Source organism: Gavialis gangeticus, unplaced genomic scaffold, assembly GCF_001723915.1.
Source record: "Gavialis gangeticus isolate Ggan-Ray unplaced genomic scaffold, GavGan_comp1, whole genome shotgun sequence".
Taxonomy (NCBI): domain Eukaryota; kingdom Metazoa; phylum Chordata; order Crocodylia; family Gavialidae; genus Gavialis; species Gavialis gangeticus.
Genome location: NW_017729030.1, coordinates 50,991,167 through 51,008,621, shown reverse-complemented (window position 1 = coordinate 51,008,621; position 17,455 = coordinate 50,991,167). Strand labels below are relative to the sequence as shown.

The window sequence follows — 17,455 nt, the reverse complement described above, 5'->3', positions numbered from 1 at the left end:
AAGCTAGTTGGAGTTCAGTTGCAGCCTTGGCTTTCCTGGTTTGCTCCCTGCAGGACCGGACCAGTGCAGAATAATCCTCTTTGGAGGTGAATCCTGTCCTCCATCCTTTGTAGGCCTTTCTTTTTCACCTCAGGAGGTCTGTTAGGTCCCTGGAGAGCCGGGGGGGGGAGGGGGTGCTGTGCATTCTTGCTGCCTTTCCTCCGAGATGAAACAGACTCAGCTTATGCATTGAGGATCGCTCCCTTGAGGAGCAACCACTCTTCTTGAACTCCCCTCTCCCTGGGGTCATGGTCCCTTAGGGCCTGACTGACAAGCCTCTTGAGCGTGTCAAAGTTGGCTTTGCTGAAGTCAAGGACTTCCGTGTTGCTGACTGACTCGCCAGCTTTACGGCAGATGGTGAAAGTGATCAGGTCATGGTTGCTGTCACCCAGCTTCCCATTGATTACTAGGTCACTGATTAGGTCATCCCCAGTAGCCAGTACCAGGTTGAGCAGCGCTTTGCCTCTTGTTGGCCCATAGACTTCTTGAGTCAGGTAGAGGTCATCTACGCACAAGAGGAAGCTTTGCGACTGCTCGGATTTTGCTGAGTGAACCTCCCACGAGATGTCCGGGTAATTTAAGTCACCCATGACCACCATGGTAGCCTGGAGCATGCGGCCTCAACCAGTTCCTGGGTGAACTCCTGGTCAAGCTCAGGACTTTGGGTGGGAGTTCTGTAGTAGAACCATGGGCTCCATCTGGGTGGCCATCTCTGAGGTGCTGGGGTGGGGGAGCTGCAGAGCCTGAGGGGACCCTTGGGGTGTGATGCGTGCCCATCTGTGTCATGCCTCTGGTAGGCTGGCTACAGCTAGGACTGTCTACCCTGGGGGGTTTGCAGGCAGGGTCTCGGGCCCTCCCGCGCACCCTCCTGCACAAACTCCACGCTAACTCACGCGCTGGCAGACAAGCACGCCTGTTTGCACAACCTGTTCGCGTGGCTCTGGTCGCGTGGCTCCCTGGGGGGCTGGGCGAAGTAGGGGCCTGGGAGGGGCTTGACCCGGCCCGGCTCCACTCAGCTGCCTCCTCCCACTCAGTGAGGGGTTAACCCCCTCCCACCACAGGCCCCACTTGCCTCCGGCTGTGCTGGGGGTCGGCGGGGGGCTCCGCAGCTGCTGGGGGGTTTCTGGGGGGCTTCGGGGGAGCAGGGGTGCATTGGGCTTTCACCCGTGCGTCTCTCGCCACTCCGGAGCCTAACTGCTGTTTTTGTATTCCTCAGAAGCATTCAGTGTTGAATGCAGCCAAAGCAAAATCCTCAGATTTTGACTGGGGTGTGCCAATGCTCTTGCTGGTTCCGGGTAAGAGGCTCTTGCCCCTCCACTCAGGGTCAGACCAGCTGCCATATTTTGGGTCAGGAAGGAATTTTACTGCATAGTCAGACTGGTACAGTCTGTGGGGGTTGTTGCCTTCCTCGGTAGTGTGGGGCATGTCTCTCTCAGATTTCCTGAGCATATTTTAACAAGCCTTGCAGCAGCTGGATAGTAGCCCTCTGTTTTACCTGTAGCATGTTAGGGTGTTATGCTTTGTGGTTATGGGGCAGGGTTACCTGTGTGGTTTTAATAATAGGTTAGATAAGGATTTGCTTGGAATGGATCCTGCCTCAGGCAGGGGGCTGGACTAGATGATCTCTACAGGTCCCTTCCAGCCCTACTTCTCTATTATTCTACACCATCATCAATATTATGCAACAGCCTTTGGGAGACAGAATACAGTCTATTTCTTTGGATAAAAATGCGGGTTTTTTTAATCTACAGTGCACCCAAATTCCTCTCATATATGGAATAATTTCTATTAAAAATCCAGGGCACATGGATGGGACTCCTTTAAGACCCAGGGTTAAAATTTTAAACATTGATTACACAGGTTCAGTCATTTAAAGTATCTTAAGTACTAGGAAGTGCCTAAAGCTCACTGAAGTGCTAATAGCTAAGGCTTCTGTGGCCCAAGGGTGAAAACAGACCTAGTGATTTCAACTGATGTCAGTCCATATAACAACTACTCTTCTCTCAAAAGAGTATAGAGAAGGAAAATTCAGAACAACAATTATATTACAACTCAGCCACTGAACCTAGTACAATAGTTGTCATTAAGAAAACCATAAAACAACATGCAAGCCTTACTGAAGGCAAATCAACATTGTTACCCTTGTTCATCCAGAAAATAAACAGGAAACTAGGGTTGAGAGACCTGCATTTTCATCAGGTACCACTGCCATATTCTGGAGCCTGCCATGGCTTGGAATAGTTGGTAATAATGAGACAGGAGAGGTTCTGTGCCACCAGGAGGTACAGTGCTTCCAATGGCTTGTCAGAAACACTTCCAGAGCCTGGAGACTTCATCTGCTAACATATCTCTGTACCTTAGCTGAGTCAGTGATGTTATCCCAGTATGGGGAGGGAAACTCTAGCTTTCCAACTAGGATCTGATCGAAGAGATCTTCCTGAAGATTGTTCTCACTGTGGATCAGCAGCAATAGGAGAGAACACAAGAGAGGTGTAAGTTTTGCCACACAAGCAATAAGTTAAATTTCTGAGGTGAAGAAAAGCAATGTTATCTTATTTAGTACTCTAGCAATGTTACCTTATTTACCCCAATTTGCAGGTTTGGTGGGGCTTCATGCTAACTGTACTACTGGGGAGCTAACACAGCAGTGAAAGGCCTAAGTCTACTTCCCATTCAAGTAGGGACTGCATAGGTAACAAGCAAAATCTGCGCATTAACAGCATTACAATCTCCTGTTCCTGGCATAAGGGAAGAAAGGAGACTTGGAAGTTTGTCTCTTTTCCCCTCAATGACTGTCGGGGTCAGCAAGTGATGTAGATAGGAGGAGAAGCAGGAATATGATCCCTTCTGCAAGACAACCCTACAAGGACATTGTTGAAATCTGGAGAAAGGATATAGGAAAATATGGGATTAATGCACTCCCACACTGCATGACGTTTTTTTTTAAACAACTTCTGGCTTGTGATCCCAGTGTATAGCAATATTAGAATTCACTACTCTTGGAATGCACAAGCTTTATTTTGGGGTTGATCTCAAATAGTTTTATTGAGGAATGGTGGCTAAGACCTAGTTAAGGTAGTCAAGCAATATTAAAAAGCACAAATATTCTATCCTGCTTGGTGGAATGATTGCAATAGATATGAAAAACACAAACTGGATGGCAACTTCCCACAGTTATTTAAGGACAGAGAGAATGATACATTTTAGTAAAAACTAATCTATGCACCAACTTGTATATAGCTATAACCCTTTTGTATAAACACAGGCATTGGATATGACATATACTAAATATAAAGTTGAAACTTTGTGATTAAAATGTGATGTCCAATTACATCTTTTCAAGAATTCCAGGTACATTCCTTAATATTTTAATCCTTATGTGCACATAAATACTAATGAAAAAAGAAACATTAATATAAAAACATATAAATACTATTACATGCAAATTAACTGCACAGCTTCTTGATTACAAAACCTTTGATAGAATTGGCACCAAGTTTATGAACAGCTGACATCTCATTTTATAGAGATAAAACATTTACAAGGGATTCTTTTGATCTTTGGGAAGCAGTCACTGGTTGGTTTTTCTTTACCAAGAAGCTGCACTTTTTGCTGTATACACTAGAGGGCAAAAATACACATACTCTGTACAAAGGTAGGATGAGAAGGCTATCCTCATCACACATTAAGGCATCAAGGCACACCTGCTACTTAACCAATTGCCCCCTTGAGCACAAAAATATTGAACACTGCTATCTGGGGAAAGGGCATGGGGTGGGGTGGTTCTAGCTGAATTAGGGACAGCTGAAATAGGTTAGAAAAGGAACAAGGGAGGTTGGGGGAAACATTTGGAGCAGATGGTCACTTTCTTGAGGAGGACAGGTTAGATTTTCTTTCTGTTTGAACACCTTCTGTTTGAGCACTGTTCTAAAATAAAAGGGAACTCACCTGCGAAAAGGTGGAAATCCACACAGCAGTATATACGTGATCACACCTGCAGCCCAAATATCTACCTTTAAGCCATATCTGCAAAAACATGGGAATGTATTACATGCATGGGCTTCCAAAATATGTCATTCAAGTTCAACATTTTGTGATTAAATTAATACACCCTGAAAAATTGCACAGGTAACTCTCAGAATGTTCAGTCTTTCATAGCGGTGGATTTTAGGTGGTATTATGTAATCATATGGAGTCGTTTCTAAAGGGACATCTGATCATTATTTTTCTAGGGACTCTTCAGAGAAGCCAGAGGATCTCATATTTTTCATTTTTTTTAGTTTGCAATTCTCAAGGCTCCATATAAAAGGCCACCCACCTTCTACAAGCATTCAGATTCATCTCCACATCAGACCACATTAAACCAAGACCACTGCTGAAAGCAAGAGACGGAAAGGCTTTCCCTTTCCTTCCCTTCCCACAGAGGGCACCCTTTCTGCAGCATTCCCAGATACTGCCAAAGTAGGCAACAAGACCCCAGTCTCCTTCATGAGCAAATAACACTAGGATGAAGACCTGAGACTTTCTTTTTAAACATGCAGGTTAGAACAACTGTAGGGCAAAGGTTGCCTTTTTTTTCTTTTTTCAAACAGTAAATCCAAATCTACAAGCTCTGAATCAGGTCCCTTTGCTGTCAGTGTCTATTAGCTCTTGACCATGTGACAGTGAACTTCACCACTGTTAATAGAGGGAATATCCTGGCTGTGGGAAATCTAAATTAAGGCTTGCTACTGCCCCCTTATGATTCAAGGGGACTATGATTTAATTTGAAGATTTTTTGAGAGAGACTGCCTTCTGCCCAATTAAAGAAGTGATCCAGCTACAGCTAAGTTACACACACACCAATAATTTTTTGTTTTGTATGTAAAAGACGCATATGTTTTTGTCAAAGGATTTGATGTACTGTACTGACTGGACACAACTCACCATCCACATACTCTAGTATACTGTAGATCTATTCTGCACATCACAACATAAAAGTTTTAATTATGTATCCTCACCCTGTCTCTGCAATAATTTCTGGAGCCACATACGTTGGTGTACCACAGACTGTATACAAAGGTCCTTCAACCACAGTGGCCAGCCCAAAGTCTCCTAGTTTCAAGGACTTTGTTCCATCAGGATATTCACAAACCTAGAGTTAGCAGAAACATATAAAGGATTAGAGAATATTTTTCATATATAATAAAGGGTAAAAACACAAAGTCTGTCCATCTTATCAAGTGGGGTGAAGAGAGTCCCTCCACAGCTATCCACTGCATTGGATTTTTCTCTTTAGTTCTTGCATACTTTCACCTCTACTGCTTTGATTTAACTTTGAGCCTCAAGACATTCTGATAGGACAAGGCTCAGTTCGAGAAAACGAAAAAATCCAGCACAATTTTTAAATTACAATTTGCTCTGTTTTGCTTTCAACAACTCCAGAGGAACCTAGAACCAATTTCCTTTCGCTCTTACTTCTAACTACTTCATGGTCATGAAACTGATGTAATACCTATTTACTCTGCCTCTAATACAATCTGTACAACAACTTAGGACACAATATTTATCCATCCTTGAATTACTATACCAACATTCAGGAAAATCTTGTGATGGTTAAAGCACTGCACTTTAGTCCTGATCCAAACAGGATCTAAGAACTCCTAAATAACCTATGGTCCATTTATAGCTCAGATAAGCATAGAAAACTGCTTGTAGTCTTTAAAAATGTTTAAGCAGTAGCTTATTCTTCTGCTCCATCAGCTATTTAACTAATGCCCAGTTTTATTTTTTTCCATACAACTGAGCTTATTTCTGTCCTCTTTTCATTAGTGCAAGCCGTCAGGGCTAGAAGCCCAATCGTGCAATTATGGGCCTTTACTCATACAACTAATCTTAATGAAGCCTGGAACTACAGTACTCATAGGTAGTTACACAGGTATACATTTGCAAGGGTTGGTGCTTCTGACAGAAAATACAACCATTTAATTGTGGCCAGAATTGGGTCCTCTGTTTAAAGTAATGACCATGGCAGCTCCACTTTTTCTTCTGCTGGGGGAATATGATTATGAATGAAAGCAGCAATAATTAAGTAAATAAAAATGCAGCCAGCAACAGGGAAACAGTGTGAGTTAAGCAAAATACTTTATCTGCAAAAGTGTTACAAGCAACTCAGCAGAAACATTTACAATAAATTGTTAAATGATTTTTATAAAACGGACTGACTATGATTTCCAATTACTTAGAAGCTTTAAGAAAAATCATATTTTTCAATTTCTTCTTTTGAGTTTAAAAAGCAATGATCAGAATTGAACAAATAAGTTTGTTTCCAATTTTGGATAGCTAGATCACTGATTGTCCATACAAGTCTAGGATAATACAAATTATTTGATTGATTTTTGAAGAGCCCGCCAGTGAGAAGAGCCCAAAAACTTTATTTATCACCACCTCTAAAAATGCGATTGGCTGTTTAAAAAAGGTGACATTTCTAAATAACAAATTTAAAAAAGCACTAAATGGCAAGTTTAGTTTTATTTAAGAATAATGCTCAAACAGAAGGTGTTCAAACAAAAAGAAAATCTAACATGTCCTCCCCAAGAAAGTGACCATCTGCTCCACATGTTTCCATCTGTCACATGTCCCTAACCTCCTTGTTCCCATCTTGTCACTGCACACCTGGAAAAGGGGAACTATCTAGCCCTTCTGGATTACTTTTAAATGCCAGTGATATATATACTCTACAGAAGTAAAATTGACTGTCCTCAAATGGAGATAAGGCCAACTACCTCCATCCAGATACCACCTACACTGACGTCTGAAATTAATTAGAAACTTGAATAACAAGGGGTGTGTCTGCACACGCAGTTAATGTGACTGAATATACTATGGCTCAAACTGACCTGGAATAAACTAATCCTGACATAACTGCCTAGAGGTGCATTTAAATGCAGTAATTTACTGCAGTGTCGAATACCACTTGTATCTGATGGGACTGTCTGGAAATACAGTAAATTAGTCTATTACACCATAATTGCCACGTGCATGTAGACAGTGACACTTTACTGAGCAGCAAATTAGTCTGCTGTGCAGTAAACAGCGTCACGTAGATGCGCCCAAGAAGTGCCAAAACTGTAACAGACAATTCCGATCCACCAAGTTACACAATGATACACAGAAGTAACCCACTAATCTCCAACTCATGACTAGAATACAGTTACTAATTTTCAGGAAATAACGCATTTTACTGATGAAAACATTTTTTTATTTTTGGGATTTTCACATATTACTGATAAATTCCTCCATTTTCTATATTATTCAACATTATTTTGATTTTAATGGTGATTCTTCTTTCCCTCATGACTGGAAAGCTTGCTATTCTAATGTTTGGGTTGTATTGGCTTATTGTCATTTGTATTTGGAGATAGGAGTCTTCTCTAAAACACCTCAATGTATGAACATCAGATTTGTTCTCTGAAATTAATAGTCCAATGACTGAAACTTTACAAAACATTGATGGGAGATATGAACACATGTCCATATAAACCACCTGGTGTAAGATGCAGGAACCCTAAGGAGAGTTCTAGGAGACAGTAATGTCTCCCATCAGAGAGCTGGCTAGTGGAATATCAGGTTAAGGTCAAGTATCTGCCCACTACTTGCTTTCTTGCTCCAGGGAGAAAAGTAGTAGTGCACTACCTTATCACAATGCACCTAGAATCAATGTTAAGGAGGCTATTTTATTAGCCCTCATGTGATATGTAGGTACCTATGTTAAACCATGATTTAGCCCTTAGTGACTAGGGAGGAAAAACAGTAAGGTGTTGAGAAATTCTGAATATGTGGGAAAATTGAAATGTATTTGTAGTGGATAAAGCCCAGAATTTAAATGGGACCATTTGTTATAACTTTAACCTGTGCTGAAGTCTTGACTAATTCAGCATGTTATCTAGTCACAAGTTATGCATGCTGAAAGGTAATTTCGTGGCAGACCAATCTTCAACCATGTCGCTTTCAGATTTAGACATCCTAGCGAGTTCTCAACACTGGGTGACTCTATTGAAAAATCATGTTTAAATTCCTAGGAGTTTTCTTGGATGCATTTGATGTTTACATGCTGTTTTGATGGCTCGAATGTAGATTTAAGTCTACCCTACCCCCTCAAAATGTGACAAAGTAACAAATCCAAAGACTCACGATATGGTACACAAAGTGAATAAATCTTGGTTTTGTTCTCAAAGTACAATTTTTGTGTTAATCATGGTTTAGACAGGAGTAACTATATGGCCTGACTCCAGCTTCTCCAGAGAAAAGTTGAATTTATCATTAGGTTTTTTCAAATAAGTAAACAGCCCTCCTAGGGCATTGCACTCTTATAATTCATAGCACTAATGGAAACCTTTGTGCTCCCTGGTATAACTTCACATCTGTCGTGATTGACACAGTTTGTATTTATGAGGATATGGCCAATAAAGAGAATGCAAATCAGACAAGTGGGTAATTTCATGTTAAAAGAGCTGAATTACTTCTTATTACAAGAAGCAATTGACAGCAATTATTTACATTGACATGCAATACTAGTAGGATATCTTAGCATGCATGTGGCGTCAATCACAGTGAATACAACTTGCATCTGTTGACTAATCTTTTTAGACTTTCTAGGCCTAGGAAAAAAGGACACTTGTGCCTATTTATACCTGATTTGATTACTAATGATGGCTTAAAGGGTTAGATTCGTCTCAGCTCCAGCCCCTCCAAATTCCTGATGCCACCATGCTATTTTTAAATGAACAAGACCAACTATGGTGTAACTGTGGATGGCCACTGAAATTGTGCACCCCTTTTTATTTGTCGTGCATGAACATATTCTGCTGAACTTGATCAAAGTAAGCATGCTGTGTTCAGGCTGACTGCATTTTTTAAGACAGGGCCATAGTTTCTTGCATTCTTCCTTCTCTAAATCTCAAAACTACTGTTGGTAGTATTTACAGAAAAAAATCAGTTTACCTGCTAACTTGTCACTTTATTTTAAAGTGAAAAGTGTCTATATAAACATGCTTGCCACTTCATGCAAATTAATATTTTGTATAAAAATAAAAGCCGTAGCGTGCACACACACAACTAATATATTGCCAAATAATAACAGAAAGGCTAGATCAGACCTCTTGATCCACTGCTCAACAACCCAATGCAATCACCCCAATCATGAAAATGTATCTAGTAGGGCCTGAAGATGTGTTTTTCCTTCCAACTTGTTTATTTGGAGGTTTAACACACCTGCTAAAGGATGGGCCTAATCTTGGAAATTCTCTGCAGTTAACAGGACTAGTTGAGTAAGAACAGACTATTGAAACATGCAATGGCTACTCAGGTTCCAGGCCTTATCTTTGTGCTTGTTTGAATGTTGCTGCTGAAATAAAGCCATCAGTCCATCTTTATTAGTGCAATCTCATTAAACAGTTAACAGAATTGACAATCATAACCAGAGGCTTTTTTTGTTTTAATGACAGTATTAAATGGTATCTCTGATATAAGCAAAGGAGAGAATGGTGTCCTAGTCACTTTATGTATACTTCACACAGCCATGATGCAAAGCAGTGGAGAATCAGACACTTCTGCTCCGCTGACAATTTCTACCTGGAGCTCATAACGCTATGTCCATGATATTTTCTGTCATCAGGCACAGTGCAGTAGATATTTATGCCCCTGATGGTAACTGATGGAAATGAAATATAATTCCTTCAGAGGAAAATAAGTGTACTTACAAAGTTTATAGCTAGGATCGAGAAAAGTCATCAAAAAGGTTTACCAAAGATGGGAACAGAAGGAAAGGAATCTATTTCAAATAACCCTGAGATGTCTGAGAAGAGCCAAGTTCTCCTGCTTTAGTTTACACTGCTATAAACAACAATTCATTAATACATTTTTTTTTTAATTCACTGTCTGTGAAGGAATGTTCGTACTTATTGTGGACATCAATCAAAATGCAAATAAAATAATGGGTCTGGTGCCTGGTGCACTTTTGCACTTTGGCTGATTAAAATTTCATAGAAAAACATTTTTTTTTTTTTTTTTTATAAATAGCTATTCTAAATTCATATTTCTTCTACATATGTGATTGCTCATTTGCCTTGCTGCTCAAACTTTACATACAACTATGCACAGTTGGGAAGAAAGAGGTGATGCAAAGCAAAGGCAAAATGAATGACCTACCAGGAGATTCTCTGGCTTGATGTCCCTGTGTACAATGTTGAGGCCGTGGAGGTATTTCAGTGCGCTGGCCAGATTGTAGACCATTGCACTGCCATCTCGTTCTGTGTACTTTGTCGAAGAGGTGATGGCATCAAATAGATCTCCTCCCTAAAGAAAGGGAAAATGTTTTAAGCAACAACAGGAAAAATCAGAGAGCTCATGATGCTGAAAAGAGGTTAGAAAAGGCAACTGTCAATTTTCTGCACCAGAGGTCTACTCAAGACCTGTGTTATATATCATATGGAGTACCCTCTCATCATAGAATCATAGAAAATTAGGATTGGAAGGGACACAGGATGTCATCTAGTCCAAACCCCTGCTCAATGCAGAACCATCCCCAACTAGATTATCCCAGCCAAAGCTTTGTCCAGCTGGAGCTTAAAAACCTCCAAGGATGGACATTCCACCACCTCTCTGGGTAACCTGGTCCAGTGTTTTACTACCCTCCTAGTGAGAAAATTCTTCCTAATAGCTAATCTAAACTTCCCTTGCTGCAACTTGAGACTGTTGCTCTTTGCTCTGTCATCTGCCACCACTGAGAATAGTCTAGCTCCATCTTCTTTTGAACCCTGGTTCAGGTAGTTGAAGGCTGCTATTAAATCCTCTCTGTTTCCTCTTCTCTAGACTAAGTAAGCCCAGTTCCCTCAGCCTTTCTTCATATAAAGCCCAGTTTCCCCCAGCCCCCTCACAATTTTTGTTACCTTCTGCTGGACTCTCTCCAATTTGTCCACATCCTTTCTGTAGTGCAGGCCCAAAACTGAACACAGTACTCCAAATGTAGCCTCACCAGTGCTGAAGAGACGGAAATAATCACTTTCCTTGACCTGCTAGCAACACACCTACCAATGCAGCCCAATATGTCGTTAGCCTTCTTGGCAACAAGAGTACACTGTTGGCTCATACTCAGCTTACTGTCCACTGTAACCCCCACGTCTTTTTCTGCAGAGCTGCTGCCCAGCCAGTCAGCCCCCAGCCTGCACTGGTGCATGGGATTGTTTCGTTCTAAGTGCAGGAGTTTGCACTTGTCCTTGTTGAACCTCATGAGATTTATTTTGGCCCAATCCTCCAATTTGTCTAGGTCATTCTGAATTCTAGCCCTACCCTCCAGTGTATCTACTACTTCCCCCAGCTTGGTGTCATCTGCAAACTTGCTGAGGGTGCACTCTATATCATCTTCCAGATCATTGATGAAGACATTGAACAAAACTGGCACCAGACTGACCCCTGGGACACTCTACTTGATACCACTTGCCAACTAGACATGAAGCCATTGATTAGTTGATTAGTACCCTCAGAGCCCGTTGCTCCAGTCAGTTTTCTATCCATCTTGCAGTCCATTCATCCAGCCCATACTTCCTTAGCTTGCTTGTGAGACTGTTGTGGGAAACTGTATTAAAAACCTTGCTAAAATCAAGGTATTAGTCTCTTTGCATCCACAGAGCCAGTCACTTCATCATAGAAGGCAATCAGATCGGTCAGGCATTATTTGCCCTTGGTGAATCCATGCTGACTGTTCCTAATTACCTTTTTCTCCTCCAAGGGTTTAGAAATAGATTCTCTGAGGATCTGCTCCATGATTTTTCCAAGGACTGATTGGTCTGTAGTTCCCTGGATCTTCCATTTTCCCTTTCTTAAATATGGGCAATATGTTTGTGCTCTTCTAATCATCCAGGACTTCTCCTGATTGCCATGAGTTTTCAAAGACGATGGTCAATGGCTCTGCAATCTCATCAGCCAACTCCCTCAGCACCCTCAGGTGCATCCCGTCTAGGCCCACATATGTATATATCCAGCTTTTCTAAATAGTCCCTAAACTGTTCTTTCACCACTGTTGGCTGCTCACTTCCTCTCCAAACTGTGTTGGCTGGTGCAGTAGTCTGGGAGCTGACCTGGCCTGTGAAGACTGAGGTGAAAAACGCAGTGAGCACATCAGCCTTTTCCATATCCTCTGTCACAAGGTTGCCTCCCCCATTCAGTAAGGGACCCACACTTTCTCTGATCCTCCTCTTGCTACCAACATACTTGTAGAAACCTTTCTTGTTACCCTTCATATCCCTTGCTAGCTGCAATTCCAACTGTGCTTTGGCCTTCCTGACTTCATCCCTGCATGCCTGAGCAATGCTTTAATACCCATCCCTACTTATTTGTCCAAGTTTCCATTTCTTATAAGCTTTCTTTTTTTAATTTAGTTTACTGAAGAGTTCCCTGCTAAGCCAAGCTGATCTTCTGCCATACTTGCTAGTCTTCCCGTGTATCAGGATGCACACTCAGTAAGTCTTCTTTAAAGTATAGCCAGCTCTCATGACTCCTCTCTCCCTCAGACTGGCGTCCAGGGGATACTGTCCACGAGTTCCCTGAGCAAGTTGAAGTCTGCTTTTCTGAAGTCCAGTGTCCTTACTCTGCTGCTGTCCACCCTTCCTTTCCTCAGGATCCTGAACTCAATCAGCTCATGGTTACTGCTGCCCAAGTTGCCATCTACTATTACATTCTCCACCAATTCTTCCCTGTCTGCAAGCAGCAGGTCAAGAAGAGCACAGTCCGTAGTTGGCCTCTTCAGCACCTGCACCAGGAAGTGCAAGTGCTAGTCTCATCAATACGGATCACGGGAAGGAAGGATAATCTTGTGTCCCAGGTATGGGCCTGAACATCTGGATTCAATTCTCAGGTGTACTACAGCCCTCCTGTGAATGATCTTGGACATATCATTCGACCTCCCTGTATTGGATTTCCCCTCCAGTTAAATGAGAACAGTCCTTACTTTCCTCCAACCTTTGACAGCCTTCTCTATCATATTACACATTTTCCAGAGTACATATATACTGTTATTTGCTATTCGCAAACACATTACCTAGCACAAAGAGAAGCCTGTCCTTATGAGGGGTCATCATTAATTACAGCAAATGACAAGTCAGACACAGTGCAAAGATTAATGAAAAAATCAATAAATAAGGCTGACCCAGGAAAATAAAAGTGCAAGATGCTACAACATTCTTTTCCTATACAGTAAGTGACAGAGTCTATATTCTGCTTTATGAGCCTGTCTCTAGTTGAATGCAGTGTAGTTCATGTGTTTGTCAGAGGGTTTTTTATTTTTCCTTTTTGAATTCACATAAGTGGTGTTTCCACTAGTTTAAATAGATGCCCCTGTCATGGTTTCCCTGGATACAACTGTAGGAGTGACTTGAGGCAGCAGTGGGTGGAATTCCAAGCATTGCAGCACAGACGAAAGATGCAGTAATTTAGGAAACATATATGGAGTCTGGAGTTCTGTTTTACATTTATAAAATGAGAAGTTGTATCCCAGGAATGAAAAACAACTGCCACATAAAAACAGTTTCAGGAAAGGAGAAGAAATGGAGCGCTCAGAGTATGACTGAGCCAAAAGATACAGATGTTCATTGAGTGCTTCACTCTAGCAACTGTTATGAAAAAAGTTCTTGATTGCAGCTAAGTTTTCACATAAGAGCTGATTTAAATTAACTTATGTCTAACATGTTGATGAAAAAAACGTGGCTGCTGTTTTTGACATACATACATCTGTACTCCAAGTATGAGCGTATTTCAGAAAGTAACACAATTTTGAAATAAAATAATTTTGTGTGCAGTGAGTGGAAAACTACACAGCAGCGGGGGACAATGATGATGGCATTGTTGAATGCATTCAATTTTTACAACTGTGTAGAGCACTGATGTCATAGTCGTAAATGCTGGGTGAGTTCAACAATGCTGCTGCCATCAGTGCTCCCTGCTATTATGTAGCTTTCCACGCACTGCACACAAAATGATTTTATTGCAAAACTGCTATTACTTTCTGAAACACCCTCATATATCACAGTTTCGAAACTAGTGGAATTTGCATGCATATGCGTGTCTGTGTCTGAAGAAGGGGTCTTCAACTGATATGATTTGATAATATCTGCTTTGACGAAAGACCTTCCAGCTCAAATGATAGATACTAGTTATCTCATCAGCAAACAAGCAAAATGGAAGTACTACTAATTACACAAGTCTTGGGATCATTTTAGAATATTTCTATATGTTGATGAAAAAAAATTCTTATACTGAAATAACACTACCTCAAGAATTTTAATCTGTTTTCTTCTGCATACTTTCAGCTCTTTCCTTTAACAACAATTTTACAAGTTACGCTGCCTGCGTTGCTGCTATGTATGCCAAAAAACTGTGGTTTAACAGGCTCATTCCGCCCACGAAAGAACTTCATGAGGGTATTAGTTTGTTAATTTTCAGAAGAAGGCAGTGTAACACTTAATTTCTAGTTTGCTGGCACTGAAAACTTTCCATGCGTATTCAAGTATAGTAGCACCATGTAGCTGTTGGTCAGCAGAAGGTAAAGGACAGTGGCCACTAATGCCAGCAACTGGAGAGGAGTAGTAAAGGAAGTAGTAGACCTGTTTCTTCTGGGAGCTGAAGAAAAAGGTCTCTAGATGTGCCTGGAAACATGTAAGTTATTTAGTATATGTGCCTGTTGTCTACGAAAAACAAATTCACTGTAAACTGAAGTGATTCACTCCATTATGTGTGAAAAACAACTAAAAACAGTGAAAAATAAATTTTGCAAGTTGGTGACAAAACTGCTTGTCTTCTGCTAATAGACCCAACAATAAAAGCTTATAAAAGGCAGAACAACAAATTAACAATATCTTCCTGTAGGCAGTGCTCATACCTTGAAACCCCTCCCATTGGAATAGTATGGTAGTTTAATTCTAATTGCACTGTTTCCATATGAAACGGTGCAAATTATATTAAAATATGCGATTATTAACAACAGCACATGCATGATTAAAGACAAAAGTTCCCACTGAAATGCCCATCTGATTACATCTCCTGAGACCATAATGATCCAGGAATCATTCCACATTTCACACTAAGTAGACATAATGCCAAAGAAAATTTGCTGACATTACTTTACCTTGACTAACTCCATCACTAAATAGAGCTCTGTAGGAGTGTCCATCTCCTCTATCAGCATGATAATATTAGGGTGCTTCACTCGGCGCAGTATGGACACCTCATTCTCAATCAGGTGTTCCTGTCAAGTAAGACATCCAGAGAAATCGGGAGAAAAAAATTAAAAATCAGCAACAAACACCCAACAACATTTTCATTTGGTGTGCTTTTTAGCCAGCTTTTTTGCTTCTCTGCTTTTTCTGAACAATCTATCAAATCTTATGCTACACTGTTCATATTCCAGTAAAACAACATATTTTAACTTGAAACTAAACCCACTCTCTCATTCACAGACTGTATTTCACAGTCTGTGAATGAGAAGAACTCCCAATTTATTGGGGTTTGTTATTGCTTGTGCTTTGTGTAATTGGGTTCTAATTTTGAACCTGCCATTTACTTACTATTTAAATTAAATTATTTTGTCACTAGATATGACAGAGTTGGATTTTATTTCCTCATTGCCTTAACCTTTATGAAAGTACATACACCTTAAAATAGTTAGATCTATGTTAATTCATTTGTTTTTGAATTCAAGATACCTTCCTTTCTTTATACTGAAGATTAAAGAAAGGCACACACTTTCTTTCCTGTCCTAAGACAAACAAGTCTCTATCTAAAACAGAAAGCTATTTGTATTTTGAAAGACGATAAACCACCTCAAAAGGTGTCTGGACTAGCTTGTATATTAAGCACACTAAACTAGTAAAATGTGCCTTGTGAATTTGCAAATGGAAGCCAAATGGAAGTAGACATACACACTATATGATACACTCCACATGAACAGTGGCTGAAAACCTTTCACCATTATCTCCAGGGTTAAGTATAGATGCCTTGCGATTTTGTCAAAAATCACTTTACATAGCAGTAAAAATGATTAGTTTCATCTAAAGGTCTAAGGTCCTGACCCACATGCCAGTTATCTATCTCATCCTATCAGCGTGCAGCTGTAACATCTATTGGCTAACCGGGTCACAACTTTAAAATCCAATTTGGAAGAACTGTCATTCAAAAACATAAACCTGCCCCAAGCAAATGGGCTTTGCAGAAAAGAAAAAATGTGTGAAGACATTTTATTAAAAACATGGGTGACCGTTACCTTTTAGAAGGAAGGAGCATTATTAAACCATGGTTAACTGGGCTTCATGAAAGAAAAAAACCAGTAGGTTTATTCTAGATTCCAGTATTAGATACAAATATTACTTAGCTTTATCCTGATTTAAGCAATCCCAATTTGCTTTCTCTCTAGTCTTCCAATTATACTTTATGCATTACCAGCATTTATATAACACAGTAAACTTAAATTCCTAGGAAAGCCATCTCAGGCAGAAGTTAAAACAAAGCTTCTAATTGGCATGAGGTCTGCAAGTCCCAAAAGTTATAATTTACTTCACTAAAAAGAATGGCTTATCTAAGATGTAAAGCTTGCTTTCCTCCACAGCCAAAACAAATTGAACATTTCAATTTCAGAGGCACATTTCTAGCATTGTTAGTCATTATGTTTTTCTTACTATATCTTAATTCTTTGTACTTATTTGATGAGGTGGAGCAAAATTTAAACGTCAACTTCATGAAAATTTACAATTAATAAATTAGTTTGGGCAGATAATGCACTTCCACTCAAAGTCCTCCACTTGAAAAAATAAAGCACCAAAGCAGAAAGGGCATTACTTTGATGCCCACATAGTTACAGCTGCTACCTTCCTGTTTAATGTACAAGTGTAATTAGCTAAATAGTCCATAAAGTACTATGACAGTAATTTATAATTACATTGCACTGACACTAATCTGTTCAACCATTTAAGACAGAACAATGAAACAGAACCCTGGATTTACCAGTCTGATCCATTTTTGGCAGCATGTGTACTCTGCTCTTTTTAACCCACTAGAGAAGAGCACCTTGAGAAATGGCTAAACCACCTGCAAAAAAAAAATCTTGGGAGAGAACAGGCACGGAGGCAGAGGTTCTCAAAGTCCTACATCCTTGTGAGAAAAAAAATGGGCAAGAAAAGTGCACCCTTGTGAGAAAACAAAACAGGCAAGAAGTACACAAACTTTTCTTTTGACTGGTGCTTGTGATGCTCCCAAGTCACAGGTCTTGATTACAGAATGTGCTTGTGCCGCACAGGATTAAAAGAGGAGCAGGTCGGTGGAGTGGTCTGATGTAGTTCCCAAATGCTTAAGCCTGAGCTTAACCACTTTAAATTCATCACTTCAAAGATTA

At 40.4% G+C, this 17,455-nt stretch overlaps 1 protein-coding gene across 1 annotated transcript in view; it reads right to left on the bottom strand.

The window, feature by feature from the left end:
- Window positions 1-17,455, bottom strand: part of DCLK2 (doublecortin like kinase 2) — a gene marked incomplete at its 5' end in the record, with an annotated part of 189,996 nt that overhangs the window by 24,130 nt on the left and 148,411 nt on the right. The window contains 5 exons of the mRNA XM_019521843.1: window positions 2,396-2,492; window positions 3,988-4,065; window positions 5,040-5,173; window positions 10,228-10,374; window positions 15,197-15,316. Of these exons, the coding sequence (XP_019377388.1) occupies window positions 2,396-2,492; window positions 3,988-4,065; window positions 5,040-5,173; window positions 10,228-10,374; window positions 15,197-15,316 (576 nt within the window). The remainder of the gene's footprint in view (window positions 1-2,395; window positions 2,493-3,987; window positions 4,066-5,039; window positions 5,174-10,227; window positions 10,375-15,196; window positions 15,317-17,455) is intronic.